The following is an 18,988-nucleotide window of genomic DNA, read 5'->3' as shown; positions in this document are numbered from 1 at the left end:
ACCAACACCCATGGATGCTCGTCCCATTAAATACAATAGCATAGTAAAATGGTGTACCTTATACAAAATGGCAAAATAAGGGCTTGGCTTTTGGAATTTTATTTGAATATTTTCAACTGCTGGATGGTTGAATCCGTGGATGAAAAATCTGTAGATATGGTGGGTTGGTTGCATATTCTAACAGCAAACCTAACTGCTATGAAGCTTTGTAAGGGGAGGGGGGGCGGAATATTTAGGAAGTTGAGAGAAAATCCAAGGGAGGAAGAAAAAGAAATGAAATAGCCAAGGACTGTGCCTGCTTGGTGGCTACAGAATGTAGAGTCTCCTTTGAGGAGACAAGAAGAATGGAAGGCAATATCCTGAAATATCTAGTTGTCTGGCACTCCAAATGCTCCAGACTGCAACACTGTTTAAAACCCCACTTGTTTCTCTTAATTTCTGTCATGGCCTCACAGAACTGGGGAGAGAACTGGGAAGTGGGTGACAAAGCAAAAAGCATAAAATAACCTGTGGATTTAAATGTAAGGTACTGTACTTAAGGCAGAAAACTGAAATGCACAGATATAGGATGGGGGACACCTGGCGGAATGTGACTACATGTGAAAGGGATCTGGGAGTCCAAGCACAAGTTGAACATGAGTCAATAGTGTGATGTGGCAGCTAAAAAAGCCAACACAATTTTAGGCTGCATCAATAAAAGTATAGTGTCTACATCAAGAGAAGTAATAGTGCCACTCTATTCTGCTTTGGTCAGGCCCTACCTGGAATATTGTGTCCAGTTCTGACACTTACTTTCTCTGACACTTACTTTCAGTATCTGGCCCATGGCATGGAAATGCATTTACAGCTACAATGAGCCCCTCCCAATGAGAAGGCTCTGTTCTCTATAAAATAAGTTACAGGGGGGATGCAGAGACTGTTGGGTGAGACTTTCCTGGCTGTTCAGCATTTGTCTCATTATTTTTATTTGATCACTGCTGTTTGAATGACCACTGCGTGGATGAATAAGCAGTGGCGGCTGGTATCACAGCTGTATTTTTATGCTGCCCATAGTCAAGAGACACCTTGTCTTTTATGTACCAGGGCACTTTATTTCAGTTTGCCTTAATGGGCATCATTGCTTGCCTCACTTTGTCGCTACATTTATTATTCCTCTGAAGTTCAAATTGCAATGACTGCCCCTTTCCCAGATCCCTAAAGTCAGCACCAAATTCACACTGAACTCATTGCTGGGACAAGCTGACTGCTGCAGAATACATACTAAGCACGCATCTGTTCACCACACAAAGTAAAAATGAAGCTTATGAAAGTGTCCATTTGTTATACTATACAACACAAAATGCTCCAATTCCAGAAAAAGAAATGGCTCTCAGTTAACATCAATTGCATCAGAATGGGGGAAGGTCACAACAAAGAGCAGCTGCCTCACCTCTTACAATACAGTCACAATTTACCACCCTAAATACGGTATGCTGCAAACAGCTTACATTGCAATGAGTGAAGAGATTTTTCAATGATATTTGGGAACGTCAGAAAATTGAACAGGATTTTTGCCATCCAGTTTGTATGGACAAGATGGGTAGATGTCATATTTGTTGTTCTTTAAGGCACGGCTATGGAGTATGAGTTGGCAGAAATGGGCCAACTCTGATTTCAAAATAAAAAGGCTGAGTCTCCCTTATCCGAAAGGCTTGGGACCAGAAGCATTTTGGATTTTGGGATTTTTCAGATTTTAGAATGCTTGCATATACATAACAAGGTATTTTGGAGATGGGGCCCAAGTCTAAACATGAAATTCATTTATGTTTTGTATACTGAGTTTTATATACAATATTTTTACTAATTTTCTACATCAAACAAAGTTTGTGTGCAACAAACCACCAAAAAGCAAAGATGTCACTATCTCAGCTACCTGTGTGGACAATTTGGATTTTGGAATAATTTGGATTTTGGAGTTCAATATAAGGAAGACTCATAAGGGAGACCTGTATAACAATATATGGTAAATATATTATTTTATACTTTTATTTTGCCTTTTAAAAAGATTATTAAATGCTTAGTTTGTTGCATATTTACTTACATAGGAATTTAGGAAAGTTGACTTGTTCAGGAATATTAATCAAATATATATATTTTATGTATTGTCAAACCCAAGTAGCCTGATTATTCATGTGGTGGTGATGCTTTGTGCTAACCTTATGCTACCATTTTACTACAGTATATTTATTACTCATTAATATGCGTTTCTCATTTATGACAGTTGGAGAGTAGAAAAATTAAGGTGCTGGAGTTAGAGTTGGAGTTAATGGTTTGGCATACTGACTATACAGACCTACTTTTAAACTCTTTGTTGTTAGACTGAAGGACAATTTTTGTACTGTCCTATTTAATTTGCACTTCCTTCAAGTGTAACTTTAACAAAGTACAAAGACAAAATGGAACAGTGTACATGTATATAAAATAAAAAGGAATAGTTCAGGATTGTGTACAGACATCTTTCTATGACATCTAAGCTCAGAAGAGAAACATAAGAGCCTCTGACTTTAAGACCTGCCCTCTGTAAACACAGAGGGCTAAAGGGTAAGCAAACAATTCTACCCTCTTTGCTAATCTTGTGACAAAAGAAATCCCAGGCTATCCACAAACACCCAAAGGATGTTCTCAATAGTATTAGCATTCACCTGTTCGTAATCTTACGCAGATGTCTCAAAGCCACACCCTTCATCTATTGCCTATACAAAGGCAACTCAAGATCTTCCACAGCACAAAGTAAATTTCCCAGCAGTGTCAAATGGCTGTGAAACAATGTTTCTGGGTTCACTACAGCTTAAGGAGACTTTTCTAGGTTGCCTAAAAGAGGCCAAATGAAGGGGCATCTTGCTGTTACTAAGAGTACTCCTGGGTTATTCCCTACCACCACCATTTGCTGCAGGGCAAAATTAAGTTTTGATTTTCAAAGAGTAAGGTATGTTAGAAGAACAGCTCTACCCTGCCATGCAGACAAAAACACTGAAAAGAGCAATATACAGTGCGCCTGCATCATATGCAAGTGCCTTTTATGCGGCTTCCAGCTTATGCTAGAAGCCCTGCGCCATTCAATTAATGGTGCCTGCGCCCGCAGCACTCGCAATGCCATGCCGTCGTGTGTACGAGCCCCATTATTCTCAATGGGACTCGAGCATAGGCGGAACTTGTCTTATGGGGCGGGCTCCGGAACAGATCCCCACGTAAGGCAAGGGACCACCGTATGTAATATGCTATGCTGGTGTCACATAGAAGGGGAAATGATTCCCAGGAGATCCTTGCTTTGAATCATGTTTTATAGTGAATCATGAATTATAGTATTTTAACTTGGACTGTTTTAGATTTGTAAGCCGTCTTGAGTCCCTGTACTGGGAGGAAGGCAGGATATAAACAAACATAAGAAAACATAATAAGAAAAGATAATAATGCTTCTGTCATCATCTTACTATAGGGTTTTTCAAATCCATGGGGGATTGTAACATTGGCTTATTTTACTAGAATGAAGTAATTATTGCCATTAAATAATGTATATGGTTTTAAAAAGAACTATAATCTTAAGAACTTATGATTCTTAACCGTCTTAGTTTTATTTATTTATTTATATACAGTGGTACCTCGGGTTACGAAATTAATTCGTTCCGCGGCTAATTTCGTAACCTGAAAAACCTTCGTAACCCGAATTGCCATAGGCACTAATGGAGAAAAAGCCGCGGCTCTGCCGCGGCTCCATTTAAAACAGCGCCGGGGTTTTTTCGTAACCCGAAAAAACCTCCGTAAGCCGAAACAATAAATCCCTATGGGATTTTTTCATATCCCGAAAAATTCGTAAGCTGGGTAATTCGTATCCCGAGGTACCACTGTACCGCTATTCCAAATATCATAGCGGTGAACAGCAAGTAAGCTAATTAGGAGGTAAGCTAATTTGCCCCCAACAGTCTGGGTATTCATTTTAGCAACCTCAGAAGGATGCAAGCCTGAGTCGAGCTTGGGCCCTTTTGCTGGTCTTGAATTCACAACCTTGTGGTTTTGAGTGAATGGCTGCAGTACAGGCATTTAACCACTGCACCATCATATTACAATTATTATTCCAAATTATTCATCATCACCACCTGATCTAGAGAGACTGAACCAAGGCAGATATCTTAACAATTATGGCTACGATATTCTCCTTTTCTAAACCAATTTGTGTATCGGCTTCCATAATGTGTGCTTCATTTCTATCTATGACCATCATCTGTGTTCATAGATTTTAAAGAATTAAGGGCCAACAGGCACAGGAAAGACTACAAACATCGTGTCTTCTTGTAAGCTGATTGACTGCATTGGAAAAAAAACCACATACACACACCCCAATTAGGAAGTATAACAGCTGAACAGCTTTTTTGTGCCTCATAAAGAAGTTATATGTGAAAAATGTTCTGATCAAAGCAGCTTATGTTTCAGCATTCAGTGATAAGTAAAATTATTAGCAATTCAGACATACCTTTCCTGAATCAACAAGATCGGCAATTTCATCCAGATAAGGACCACTTGGTGTGAAAAATGCCCACCGGTAATGGATCCCTTTACAAAGATGCTATACCAAAAGCAAATACATATACAGCATGGATAAAATTGGCATGTAAGTAAAAAGCACAAGTTTCTCAAATCAGTAGAAAGTGATATACAAACAAAGCTTTAAAAATTGGGTCTCCTAACATACCTTAACAGCTTTTGCGCCAATGGTCACTCCAGTCTGCAGCATGCCATCAGCCACCCCAAGCCTGTCCACATTCACTAGGAAGGGTGTTACCAATGAGACATATGTGGCCCCTGACCATTTCTTAAGGAGATCAGGTGCCCATTTTTCAGTGGATCCACCAATATTATCTAGGATGAAATCAAACCTAGAGGGGAAAAAATGTACAAAAACACTTTTAAAAGAAATACAGGCAAACAAACAAAATAAGCTGGGTGTATCCAAAGTACAGAGAAATGCGAGAATGCAACCTCCAAAATTAACTGCAAATATAACATAAAATGTTCATACAGTAGAAGAACATTGCCTCTAGAACAACAGCACAGCCTAGACCACAGAATGGAAACAGCCCATGGCTGCAATATCAACCAGAGCTGGTGTGTGAAGGCAATGCAGACCTACCAACTAAAGTTAACATGATATATGGAATGGGTATATTGTGGGCCCTCAAGTCATTTCTGACTTATGGTGACCCTCAGGAGCCCTGGTGGTGCAGTGGTTAAATGCCAGTACTGCAGCCACTCACTCACAAACTACAAGGTTGTGAATTCAATCCCAGCCTGGCATCCTTCCGAGGTCGCTAAAATGAGTACCCAGTTTGTTGGGGGCAATAAACTTACAGTTGTAAACTGCTTAGACTGCTTAGTGCAGTATCACGCAGTATATAAATGAAGCTGCTATTGCTAAGGTTGACTTATCATGGGGTTTTCTTGGCAAGATTTGTTCAGGGGTTTGCCATTGCCTTCCCCTGAGGCTGAGAGCATGTGACTTGCCCAAGGTCACTTTGTGGGTTTCATGGCCTAGCAGGAATCGAACCCTCCAGAGTCCAACTCTGAAACTATTACGCCACGCTGGTTCTATGATTTATGGTATATGATATATGAAACCAGGCAAGAAAATGCCTAACATCACTCTTATGGACATCAGACTGGTGCCTGATCAGGGGAACATTATTCACACCACTGAAGGTGTAGAGGATTGTGGAGAGCAGCTCCTATGAGACAGTACTGAGAGCATGACTTTCTGGCCCAAGCTCACTGATGCACTCCCCCCAGGAGCTCATGAAAAGGGTTCTACTACCAAGGGCATTTCTCTCCAGCTTCCCCAGTAAAAAGAGTCACTGGAATGGCAGCTTGTACTCTCACTGGATGTCCTTTGAGGTCTCTTCCAGCTCTATGATTCTATGGTGCATTGCTTTCTCCTGCAGGCTGTGGATGGTATCAGAACAGGATCTGAAAGAGGAGTATACTCTAGGCTCTTTCTATATGACAGCAATATCTGGGTCACTGGAGGGAGGGGACACAGGATACCAACTTGTGCTCTTATTTTATGCCCAGCTATCTCTCTTTCAACAGAAAGGTGCCCCTAGAACCAAGCCTAAGCCATGCCACCCACAATATTCCAAGTTTGCATTTGACCCCACAAGCAGCCCAGACAGAGCCAGTTGTAAGAGTGAGCATGACTTACTTCCCAGCATAGAAGGGAAACAATTTTGTGGTCTACCATGGTAATTCCATGGGTTTGCTGGGTTCTAAAACAAGGCCACTGCACACAGCTGATCTGGCAAACACTGGGAATTGCTGCATAATAGTGGGGGGAGAGTCATGGTCTGGCAATGATCCCTGCAAAGGCTTCCCAATGTACTGAAGCTCAGCTTGGCAGAAGACTACCAGTTTTTCCTGCTCCTCCTATTTGTGCCAAAAGATTATCTGTGATGCCCCCCCCTCCCCCGGAAAAAGAATGTAGATGGGAGTTGCTTTAATGCCATGGGAATTGTGACAACTTCAAGCATGTGAGCTAGCAATCAAGATGGATGTCAGGGGGGCTGTAATCTCACACAAGCATAATGGGCATCAATACGTACAATGGTAGTGTTTTCAATTGCTCTTCCATACTTCCAGATTTATAATCAACCACTTCATCAGCTCCAAGGCGTTTCACCAATTTACTAGCATCCTCAGAACAAACTGCTGTCACATGAGCACCCCAGGCTTTTCCTAACTGAAAGGAAAGGCACATGCCAAAAAAGATTCAAAGAGCAACTACTAAGATGTGGTTCTTATACACTCCATACAATTATACTGTATGTTTTTATTCATTTCACATTTGAATTGCATTTGTACTATTTAATTGTAAGCCACCCGAGTCCCATTCAACAGAGAAATGTGGGGGATATAAATAATAAATATCTCATGTTTGGATTCTGCATCAATGGGAGTTTTTCAAGGTGGAATAACCTCACAGTAGTTTGTAACATTTCAGTATTGTGACTAGGAATAGCATATTCATTTATCAAGAAACAGCCATCCAATGCAGTCCAATTCAAATTGCAGCTTGTCGGATGCCTTCAAAACGCCAAAAAGATGAAAGCAAAACAATAGCCCTAACCCCATTTGTTTTCCAGCAACAAGGTAAACTGTCTTTGAACATGAATGTTCCATTTAGCTAGCATGACCGTATGGGTTCTAATAGGCGTATTCTTCATTAATTTCTAACCCTTTTTTAAAAAATCATATGAGCGAGCAATTGACCACACTGGCTCCCAGGGCATTTCCAAGCTCAGTTCAAAGACGTATCTGGCCTACAACAGGATGCCTGACAATGTGTGTATCTCTCTCTACATGTGGCTGTCCTTACCATGACATTCTCATCTCAGTGTTTATCCCTCATTCAAGCTATGGCAGGCAGCCACTGGAAAAAGAGTCTTCTTAGGGATGATGCCCTGTCTGTGGCATGCTTTCCACAGAGATTTGCCTTAACCGTTATCCTGGTATTATTTTGGTAGCAGCCTCTCACAATGATTTTCATTAAATTTGGTCTGTTTAATCTTGGCTGGACTTTGTCTGTGAGGTTTTCATGCTGTGTAAGTTTATTTTTAATTTGTACATTTTTGATTTTTTTATTATAGTTGTAAAATGTGTAAACTGCCCTACAAGTGTTATGGACAGACGTGGCAAAAAAACCACAAATTATCTACAGTAACTCACTTATATGGTCTTTGCACACAAACATGGTGTGCCTGCTATTGATTTCTTCTCAACTTGTTCATTACACATATTGTGATAATGAGGTAACTTTTCCCTATATATACCTGTGCAAAGATTATGACCTCATGTGTGGTCCTCCTCTGTGTCCTTCCATGGAGTCAATATGGAGTGAGTGAACATGGAGAAGGCCTTCTCAGATGTGGCATTCCAATTGTGGAGTGTCCTATCTTTGGAGGCCTATTTGGTACCCACACTATCTTGACTTCAACACCAAGTAAAACACAACTGCTTATTAAAGCCTTTAGGCACTGAAGTTTTTACTTCAAAATGTCTATGTATACAGATTTAAATTTTAAAATTTTTAAATTGTTTTGAACTTGCTAAATTGCTTAATATGTTTTAATGTATTAGAATTAGTATTGTTTTAATCTGCCTAAATTGATTTTCTTCATACATTGTCCTAAACTTCATGAATAACAATAAATAATTGTCCAAAGCCAGACAGGCTTCCTTGTTCTTTTGACGTATAGCAGTGATTAACATCTTAAGTACACTAAATTTACATGGCAGTTTTCTAAATAAGCATACATTCTTTTAGCAAGTTTTACTTCAGCCCAGCAAGAGAAGGTAGTATTATCACTGGCAGCCTATGGGTCAAGTAGGAAGGTCCCACTTCCGCCTACACCCTCACTTGGGTCATGGGCCAAATCTGGTGGTGATTTCTCTAAGGGTGGTCTGGAACCTAAAGGCTAAAGTGAGACCTGACTGAATGCTTCAGGCCTCACAACCTCATGTCAAAATCACAGACAGGACAATCACAACCATCTTTGACTACAATAGGCTTTCCACTCTCTATCTGCCTCTGCAAAGGCTTCATACACATGTCTCAACATCTCAGCAAATATTTACCTGTATAGCAAAAGTTCCTACTCCACCAGATGCACCAAAGATCAATACTCTAAGAAGCAAAAAGATTCAGAGATCATTAATAGGTCAACACTCGTGTTTCTATATTCCAAAGAAATTAAATTAATGAAGTCCATGTTGTCCAAATTTACGTCTAAAACAGTCCTATTTAAGACAAGACAAGGCTAAAGCAAGCAAAATACAAACTAGAAATGGACCAAACCAAAATGCTAGAGCAAGATGGCAGCATCTGAACACTATTACAGCTAGACATCATATTCTTATATAATAAAAAATAATTAAGGCTGCCACATCTCTAACCCCAAAATCAATTATTTTGATTTTTTAAAAATCTCTGTCAGAACCCAACTAAAAGATCAGTCTGGTGACATAGAATGAAGCTTCCTTCAACCAAGCAACCCATCTACCTCAAATATACAGAGACATGTGCTAAGACTGGAAAAAAGTATTAGGGAAGCTGAAAAAGTAACAAAGTTTATCATTCAAGTTTGAATTCCCACTCACTGTTTCAACTAGAATTTCACTTTATATCACCCATACAATTGTAGTATGACAAGATTATGTTGCACTAAAAGGTCTATCTTCTAAAATATCTCTGTGCTAAAAGCAGAAGAGCAAGCCATAGATCAGGGGTAGGCAACCTGCGGCCCGTGGGCCGGATGCGGCCCGGCAAGGCCTTGGGACCGGCCCCCGCCCTGTCCTGCCGCCGATTGCCGCCGGAGCCTTTGGCCTCTCGCGTGAGGGCGTGGGGCCTTTGGCCTATCAGGAGGAGACGGGCAAGGGGGGGCAAGCGGCAGGCAAGGGGGCAAGCGGCGGGCAAGGGGGCAATTGTCTATAGAAGCCTCCGAAACATGCATTTATATTGGAAAAAAAAATAAAAATCAGCAAAAAAAATTTGTGTGTCCTCCATTTTTTTTAAAACGTACCCTCCATTTGAACATTTTGTCCTACATTTGTCCCAGTTTATTTATTTAATTATTTTTTTAAAAAATTTTTTTAATTATTTATTTTTTGGCTTCGGCCCTCCAGTTGTCTGAGGGACAGCAACCTGGCCCCTGGCTCAAAAATGTTGCCTACCCCTGCCATAGATTATCACATGGGACTTGGCTGCAACTATCCCCGACAGGATAGACAAACACTTAACCCTCAATGACAGATCTTACCACACTTCCCCGAGGTCAGGCTCTAAGTAGCCTGTAGGATTTTCTGTTCTTGAAAAGCTATGGGATAAGCCCAGGTTGCATACGGGCTACCTATGGTCTGACCATGAGAGAGTGTGGTAAGATCCATCACTGAGGGTTAAATACACATCTATCCTGTTGGGGATTAGTTGTGTCCAAGTCCTGTGCGATAATTTCCATAGAAACTAGTATTTAAACTCAAGATAAATAAGCATTTTTACTAACATGCCTTTCTTGCTCAAGAAAGGAACTAGTCAGCCTTCCTCTACCTTACAGCACAAGGTTAAGAATAAGAAACTGACATATTGTTAATTTATACTCTGTAACTTGGTCCTAGAAACTAGGACCAATAAAGAAAGCTCACAGCATAATCCTAGAGTGGCTTAATAGGGCAACCTGATCACACATGGCTGGTGCTGCCATAAATCAGTGAGCAAGTGTTGTGAAAATTTAGAAAGCAATGAAAACTGGACTTTAAATTTCAAAATGGCATGTTCTTGTGCCTGATACAATAGTTTAGCTAAGATCAATATAGAAGTTTTTTTATCAATACTTCATATGTGAAGTCTGATAAGCTTCACAATGCACAAACATCACCCACAGTCATTTATAAAACAGGAGACTTCTCTGTCTTGAAAAAGGGGAAAGGGGAATGTAGCAGCACCTTTAAGACTAATGGTTTTTATTTTAGCATGAACTTTCACTATCTCGAGTACATTCAATAGAAAGTTTGGGCCCGAACAGACAGGCCAAAATAAAGCTGCTTTGGGTCACTTTGGAGGTATGCTGTTTAAATGATGGAAGCCACACCAAAGCCATGCTCCAGTCCTAAGGATGCATACATCATTTAAACAGCATACCTCCAAAGTGACCCAAAGCAGCTTTATTTTGGCCTGTCTATTTGGGCCCTTAGTTTCCCACTCCTTAAGAGAGGTTCCAATACTACAAGTGGTTACTTACCTTTTACTGCTACAATTATCCTTATTTAGCCCCCCAATCTGGTTCATTGCAGACCATGCTGTTAAACCAACATAAGGTAAGGAAGCAGCTTGAATATGACTGAGACATCTTGGTTTTCTAGAAACCTAAAAAAAAAAAAGCAAGATAGGTACCTACCTAAGAAGGGGAAAGAGCTGTGTGCTATTCCAGGTTGTAAATGTTTTCCAAACTTCAACAGTTTAAGTTTATTGGCTTCTATCTGTTTGTCAATCAATCAATCATCAAATACAAATTTCCTAATTCTTGTTGTTGTAGGCCTTCAAGTCATTTCCAATTTATGGTGACCTTAAGGCAAATCTATTGGGCGGGGGACAGTTGAGACACACTGTGAGTGTGACTCACTCAAGGCTATCTAGTGGGTTCTTATGATAGAGCTGGCATTTGAACATTTTTCTCCAGCATCGTATTTCAATGCTCAAACCACTACATGCAGACATACTTCAAATCTGGTGGCACAGTAGTTAAATGCCTGTACTGCAGCCACTCACTCACAAACCATAAGGTTGTGAGTTCATTATCAGCCCAAGGGCTCAAGCTCGACTCAGGCTTGCATCGTTCCAAGGTCGCTAAAATGAGTACCCAAAGTATTGGGGGCAATTAGCTTACACTTTGTAAACCGCTTAAGGAATACTTAATGTGAACTGATAAGCGGTATAGAAATGTACTTGCTAATGCTATCTGTCAGCTAGAAGAGTGATGCACTGTGCTATTGTAGGCAACATACAACTACCTACTTCTCTACTTTTCTTCCTCTCTTCCAAAGTTAAATAAGGAGGGAGAGGGGAAGACATGAGAGAAAGAGACACATCAGCCTGTTATAGCATAGTACAAATTAGGGATATAATCACTTTGGAAATTATATGGCATCTCACATGACTTAAATTTCAAAATTTATATCATACACATTAAAGACTTCTAAAACATTTCCTTACTTTTGTGTGTACAGTATATTTATTTCATTTCAGAACAAATGTTTTGTTTGATTACCTCATTTCCACTTGCTACAACAAACTCTGATAAAGTGCCTTGCTTCCAGGGTGGGATTGCTGCCCAGACCTAAAATCACAAAGAATTGTGTTAAAGCAGTAAGCAGTTATTCACCAAATAACACAATTTCTGAGGCTGCAAATGATGGTCTGTCTATGACAAGGAGATATTAATAGCATATGAGTTTTGCTTTATGGTACTATAAAATGTACAGCAGCAGTTCAGAAGGTCTGGGAGCCATTTTTCACACACCCCATGTACACACCATGTTGTTCCAGCCACTTCCAGCAAAACCAGAAAACCAGCTTCAAAAATTAGTGTGTGTTTTTTCATCTTTGCTTAAAGGAAGGTCGAGGCACCTTGGAGGCTTCTGGAAGTGCAAGTTTCCTTTTTTTGGGCAAGACCAAATTGAGTCAATGAAAAGACTGAGGTCCATAAAAGCAGTGCTGGGGTTGCATGCAATTTTTAGGCCACATGAGTCACACTCCAGTGTACAGGATGTTCAGTTTTTCCTATACTGGAAGACTTTTATTAAAGCCTCCTCTGGGGGATGATTCTCTTACACCCACTGAACCAAATGAGTTTTAAGATTTCTAGATACAATTTGCAAGTTTGATAGTTGGTTAAAACAGCAAATGCAGGCTGAAGTTATTATGTTTTTACTGAGACTAAAGATTTCTATATCTATTCAAAACAGCTTGTCTCTCCAGTTCTTGTCCTGACATTACCTCATCTCCAGGTTTGAAATAGGATACATCCAATCCACATTCCATCACAACCCCAGAAACATCCCGGCCGAGTGTCAGAGGAAATTCACTGCCTGTAGTTTTGATCCTCAGTGGATCTCGCTTCAGTCTTAGAGCAGCAGCTCCATAACCATCTACCCAAAAACAAATGAAAAACACAAGACAGAGGATAAGCTTATTAGACTTACATTTAGATTTATAGACCAGCTTGTTCTCATGGTTTATCTGTCTCTTATTCATCTACACAATCCTTCAGAAAATTGGATTTCCGTTATTTCTACTGTATGAATGGAAAATTGAGATTGAGAAAGCCACTGACTTAGAGGCTCAGCCAAAGAGACCAAAATGAAATATCCTATGTGCTTTTTTTGACATGCCAAACTCATTTACATCTTATGTATTGGAACTGTGATCCCAATGACGCAGCCTAAATGACGTCCACAGCAGCTCACAACAACACTATCACAATATCAGTGTGTCCAGAGGAGGGCAACCAAAATGGTGAAGGGTCTGGAAACCATGCCTTATGAGAAGAGACTCAGGGAGCTGGGTATGTTTAGCCTGGAGAAGAGAAGTGTTTTTTTATTTGCAGCTTGTCCATATTCACAGGGGTCCTTCACCCCTAACCCCACTGTATTTTCCTTTCCTTCATCCTTTACAGCCTTTGCTAGATGCCATAGGTTTTACCCTCGAAATCCATAATTTTGGCCCCCAAACCTGCCCTTGGTTTATACATGAGGTCAACTTATAGTCGAATATATACGGTACTTACTTCTCATGCTAAGATCTATAGGATTTAAACTTGCAGCATGGACTTTAATAATAACTTCATTTGGGAAGTGTATTATAGGAAACATCATGTTGTCGGTGAACCGTAGGACATCGTTTTTCCCGTAACGGTCGATCACCCACGACGGCATCGTTGTTTGTCTCTGGCAGGAGAGGTGGAGGCTTCTGCACAGAGGTGGCAGCGGCTGGTTTAAGCCTTTTCCTCTTCCAGGGCGAACGACGTGAAAACCAGGCCTTCCGATGAAGAGACCGAACACTTTCCTGCACATTGTGTGTCCTTTGGGCAACATGGTCGCCATGATTATGAAGAGAGATATTAAACTGCTTTCACCACCCGCTCTTCAAAGGTCAGTGAATTCAAACACACCTTTTCCCTCAAGTCAGTTTCATGATCCCTGAAGAGGGAACACTTTTAGCTTTGCTTCTTCTTTTTCCTCAACTGAATGTCCCTCAAAACATTTATTTTTACCGATTTAAAAATATGGGAAGTATTGATCAGTTAAATATTTATCTGTTTAAAAATATGAGAACAGAGAAATAAGGCAAGGGTTGGACTTTAAGGGTTGTATAGTTTTGTACAGCCTTTTCCATATATTTTAAATTTTAATGGGTAATAAAAACTGTTACAATTTTATTATTATTATATTTATTGCTCTTTTCCCAAAACTGGGACTCAGGGCAGCATACAATTCCCCCCCCCCCAAAAAAAAATACAATCAAGAGCATACAAAAAAGATAGATTAAAACAGAATTAAATTATTACAATATTAAAAAATAATTGCTAAAGAAATAAAACACAGTTAAAAAGGTAAAAAATGTTCAAAACCATTTAAAACAAACCCATTTTAATTTTTTGTAATTGAAAAAAACAATTACAATTTTTTGGGGGTAATACTGGTTTGTTTGTTTGTTTGCTTGTTTAAAAAAACTTTACATTTACATTTATGTTGTTTTTAATTAGAACTGTTTTAAACTTCTGTAAGCCGCCTTGAGTCCCTATGCCAAGAGAAAGGCGGGATATAATAATAATGATGATGATGATGATGCTTCCCCCAAAAGCCCCTCTCCTCCTCCCTCTGAGGTAAACCTTGCAAATAATAACAGCAATCTCGCCCAGGTCTCCTTCAGACAAACCTTCTCCCTTTTTTTCCTTGAAGAGGACTCAGGGCCAATGGCAACGCGGGATCATTCCCCCGGAAACGTTTCAGCCAATCAGCGACGCCGATCTTAGGACGCGCTCTTCAAAATGGCGGCGCCCAGGGGCTCCCGGTAGCTTCACTGGGGGCTTCGTGCGCGCCCTGAGGGGCCTTCCGTGCCGAGGATGTTGCGCGCGTCCATCAGAGAGGTGAGGAAGGACGTGATTGGCTGCTTCCCCTGCGGTGGGAGGGGCGGACCTCTCTCCCTTCACCTTCCTTTGTCATCATGTCTCTTGGCCACTTTTGCAAACCTTTTTTCCCCTTTCAGCAGATTCGTTACAGCAGAAATAAGGCTAATTTAACACCACTGTTTTGTGGGTTGCATCCATAAGGCAGTTTGGCACCCTTTTAATTCCCATGACTCTGCACTGTGGAACTCTGGGATTTGTAGTTTTGTCCTATTTAGCCTTCTCTGCCAGAGGGCTCTGGTGCCAGGGCATACTACAGATCCCAAGATTCCATAGCACCCCCTGGGTCACTTGGCCTGGGCTGCTGGCAGAGAAATTGACTCCAACTGGTTTATTATTAGTATGCCTTGTTTATATAGCGCTGCTGTAGATTTACACAGCAATGTGCATACAAACACTAAAATGGATAAGTAAACCCACAGTCCATGGCCTACAATCTAAGAAATACTGTAATAGCATCATGCATATAAATAATACATAGCAATACGGGAAAGGGTTTTTAATATAAACCATTTCCAGTAGTTTATAATATCTACTTCCAGAGTTGTTGTTGCTGCTGCTGCCGCTGTGCCCTTTCAGGTCATTTTTGGCTTATTCTAAGGTGAACCTATCATGGGTTTTTCTTCACAAGAATTGTTCAGAGGAGGTTTTGCTTTTGCCTTCCTCTGAGGCTGAGAGGGTGTGACTTGTCCAAGGTCATGCAGTGCGTTTCATCATGGCTGAGCCGGGATTTGAACCCTGGTCTCCACAATTATGCTCCAGCAACTACACCACACACTGGCTCCATTGGATTACTGCAGCTAAAAAAAAGCCCTTGGCAGAACAAAGACTAACAAAGACACACTCACATTTTTGTAGCAAGGAGATTCAATAAGATCCGATGTAAGTTCACACAATGCTTGTTTATTTATTTATTCATTTATTTATGGTATTTATACCCCATTCTTCAGCCCTAAAGGCTCTCAGAGCAGCTTAGAGATAGTTATTCAGATGGTTCCCTGCCCTCAGGCTTACAATCTATAAAGACAGGACACAAAAGGAGAAGGGATGGTGGTGGGGAAGGGGATCAAGTCCAGTGGTTCTTCTCTCCCTCTGAGGCCTGGACCAAGGAAGATGGACTGGAGGGAGGGCTCTCCTTCTTCCTTTAGGCCAGGCCTGATGGAGCTGGGCCTGCCTTTTCACTCCCTCTCAGGTCCATGCTTACCTGATCCAGTCTCTCAGTCCACCCAACCTGGAGCACCGATTCAAAATGGATTCTCCATATCGATCAAATTCAATCATTTTCAGTTTTATTTGGTTTTTGTTCTGTCAATCAAATGATGCACGACTACATCACACCACTTCCGTTGTGATCACACAGGAAAAATTGAGTGGGGGGAATCAGGGTTTTAAAGAGTCTGGGAAAATGATGTCCCGTGAACGAAGGGAATAGAGAAGGAGTGATCCTTTCTTCCTTCTTCTCCTTCTCCTCGGCTTCTCAGCCTTTACGTTTGAGTAGAGCCTAGGCTGTTGAGGGGAAAAAGAGGGAGCGATCCTTCCAAGCCAGTGTGGTGCAGCAGTTTGAAGGTTGGACTGGGACTCTGGAGACTAGTGTTTGAATCCCAGATCAGCCATATAAACCAAGCAGGTGACCTTGGGCTAGTCACACTCTCTCAACCTCAGAGGATGGCCATGGTAAACCCCCTCTGAAGAAAGATGACTAGAAATCCTTTAGGGTTGCCATAAGTTGGAAACAACTTGAAGGTACACAGCAAGAAACAACACCAATCGCTCCCTCTCTCCTTTTCTTTTTGCAAATGCCAGTTCTCCTTCTCTCTCTTTCCCCCGGAACAGTTTTCCTTTGCAAAAGTAAGCGCAGAAGGAAGGAAAGAAGGACGGACTAGCTGCCAAAAAGGAGATGAGGCACCACAAAATGTGGGGTATCCAAGAAAAATGGACATGGCAAAAGGTTGGCAATGGCAAGCACCTCAGAGGATCCTTTGCCAAGAAACCCTGGGATGGGTTGGCCTTGGGGTCGCAATCCCCCTGTCAGCCTCAGAGGATGGTGATGGCAAGCCCCTCTGGAGAACCCTTGGTTCTTCAAACCCCCACCCCCACTGATAGAAATCTCCCCATACACACTCACACACACCTTTGTCATGCCGATGATGCCAGTATTTAAAGGTACTGTCTACTGTAGCCATGTGCATAATCTGCCAAATTTTATTTTTAAAAAGGACACTGTCTAATAGGATGTTCTGAGAACTCCCTCCATGGCTATGGCAGGCAGGGAACGAGCAAATAGGTGGGCATGATCCTTCCCTGCACATTTACTCCTCCTTCCTGGGTGCCCTGAATGTGATCTGGGAGCAAGTTCCCATTGGCTGCTCCCTTTTAAAATCTGGTGCTTTTGAAAAGACAAGGGGAAAAAATCATTTCTGGGAAAAACCAGGTTAAGGGAGATTTGCCCTGGCCCCCCTTGAATTCGGGTCAGAAAAAAACAGTGCAAGTGTAAATGATCTACTTTTAAACTGTTTTGCAAACAGGTTTGTAACGTAGTGTGAACAATCCCTAAGAAAACCAATGAAATCAGATAAAATTGCAATACAGTATATCAGTGAACCATACCTAAGACATGTCAAGAGCTTTATTATTTTATTTATATTCCATTATTCAGTCTAAATTACTTACTGTATTATAATATTATGACAGTTTTTGTCTTCAGCTTTTTAAAAGAAAAGTGAGGCCATGCTGTTGTGGTGGTGTGCCTTCAAGTCATTTCGGACTTATGGTGACCTTAAGGCCCTCGGGGGGTTTTCTGGACAAGATTTGTTCAGAGGTGGTTTACCTTTGCCTGTCTTGGATACTGAGAGAGTGTGACTTGCCTCTCTTGGAGGCTGAGAGAGTGTGACTGCCCACCATGGCAGCGTTTCCCTGTTTCTTTGGCGCAGCATGTCTAAATGATGTGCCACAGAAATGGCAGGTCGCTGCCCGCCGTCTGGTCAGGCGGGCAACGTGATGGCAGCATCGGGGTGGAGTCGAGGCGGTCGGTAGCCATACCCCCACTCCACCCCGATGCCGGCTCTTTATGCTGGTCTGTATGGCCTCTTAGGCAAAAGCAAACTGCTGCAACCTCTCCTAGTTTCCTCATTTATAATAGCTGCTGCCTCTTCTAGCTTGTGTCTTCTTACACATTAACTAACATGAAACTTCTGGCAGAGGTCATCTTGAATTTGGAGTTATGCTGATGACACACAATTTTACCCTGCCTTTCTATTCCATTTCAAGCAAACTGTTTCTGTATGAAACAGGAACTGCTGTTAGTAATGGGCTGGATAAAGGTGAACAAATTGAAACTGAATCCAGATAAGACAGAGGTGCTCCTGGTCAGTCAGACAGCAGATCAAGGAATAGGGTTTCAGTTTGTGCTAGCTAGGGTTGCACTCCCCCTGAAATCTTAAATTCACAGCTTGGATGTACTCCTTTACTCAGATCTGAGCCTGGATGCCCAGGTTTTGACTGTCTGTGGTAAGGGGTGCATTTGCACAGTTAAAACTATACCTGCGCAAAACAGCCATACCTGTTTTTTGAGAAGTAAGATCTGACTATGGTTATAACTGTATTGATTATATCCTGTTTGAACCAATGTTACATGCTCTATCTGAGGCTACTTCTGGAAACTGCTCTGAAACTTGTGCTGTCCTGACCACACTCTCATGTTGCTTGACCTCATATATTTTAGTTTTCATTCTTGAAATGTTGGAGGATATGTTTGCACTTAAGAGAATACAATCCTATGAATGCTTTCAGAACCATATTTCATACTAAGAAAGCATACTTCATCTATGTTTTGTGTAAAGTGCTTTCTGATTTATGGCAACCCTAAGGCAACCCTATCATGAGATTTTCTTGGCAAGATTTGTTCAGCCTCCCCTGAGGCTGACAGACTGTGAATTGCCCAAGGTCACCCATTGGGTTTTAATGACTGAGCAGGGAATCAAACCCTGGTCTCCAGAGTGATAATACAGCACCCAAACTACATGCCACACTGGAACATGCATTACATTATACATTATCTCCTTGATTTTGTACTATAATCCTCAATGTACTAATAATACATCTACCTTTGTATCTGTAACTGTAGGATTGGATGTGAGCCCTATGGGGTAGCAAAATATGCCAAATTTAAAGAACAGCATTTTGAACATAATCTGTTTCAGTGTTTCCCCAATCTGGTTCCCAATACA

General features: G+C 41.2%; 2 protein-coding genes across 5 annotated transcripts in view; one reads left to right on the top strand and one right to left on the bottom strand.

The window, feature by feature from the left end:
- RTN4IP1 (reticulon 4 interacting protein 1) overlaps positions 1-14,815 on the bottom strand; it is a 21,167-nt gene extending 6,352 nt beyond the window's left edge. Inside the window, exons 1-9 of one of the 4 annotated variants that reach the window (XM_042453235.1) lie at positions 14,513-14,815; positions 13,362-13,889; positions 12,572-12,723; positions 11,844-11,912; positions 10,818-10,942; positions 8,659-8,707; positions 6,627-6,763; positions 4,727-4,910; positions 4,508-4,600 (exon numbers count right to left, since the gene is read on the bottom strand). In XM_042453235.1, coding sequence (XP_042309169.1) covers positions 4,508-4,600; positions 4,727-4,910; positions 6,627-6,763; positions 8,659-8,707; positions 10,818-10,942; positions 11,844-11,912; positions 12,572-12,723; positions 13,362-13,677 — 1,125 coding nt within the window. In that variant the 5' untranslated portion in view covers positions 13,678-13,889; positions 14,513-14,815. Of the gene's footprint in view, positions 1-4,507; positions 4,601-4,726; positions 4,911-6,626; positions 6,764-8,658; positions 8,708-10,817; positions 10,943-11,843; positions 11,913-12,571; positions 12,724-13,361; positions 14,137-14,512 lie in introns of those variants that run through there. The other 3 variants (XM_042453242.1, XM_042453228.1, XM_042453252.1) reach the window with 3 other exon arrangements.
- The window catches only part of QRSL1 (glutaminyl-tRNA amidotransferase subunit QRSL1), a 22,996-nt gene continuing 18,608 nt past the window's right edge, over positions 14,601-18,988 (top strand). The window contains exon 1 of the mRNA XM_042453217.1: positions 14,601-14,723. Within this exon, the coding sequence (XP_042309151.1) occupies positions 14,700-14,723 (24 nt within the window). The 5' untranslated portion in view covers positions 14,601-14,699. The remainder of the gene's footprint in view (positions 14,724-18,988) is intronic.

This window comes from Sceloporus undulatus, chromosome 1 (assembly GCF_019175285.1).
Source record: "Sceloporus undulatus isolate JIND9_A2432 ecotype Alabama chromosome 1, SceUnd_v1.1, whole genome shotgun sequence".
Lineage (NCBI taxonomy): Eukaryota > Metazoa > Chordata > Lepidosauria > Squamata > Phrynosomatidae > Sceloporus > Sceloporus undulatus.
This window is presented reverse-complemented; position numbering and strand designations above follow the sequence as displayed.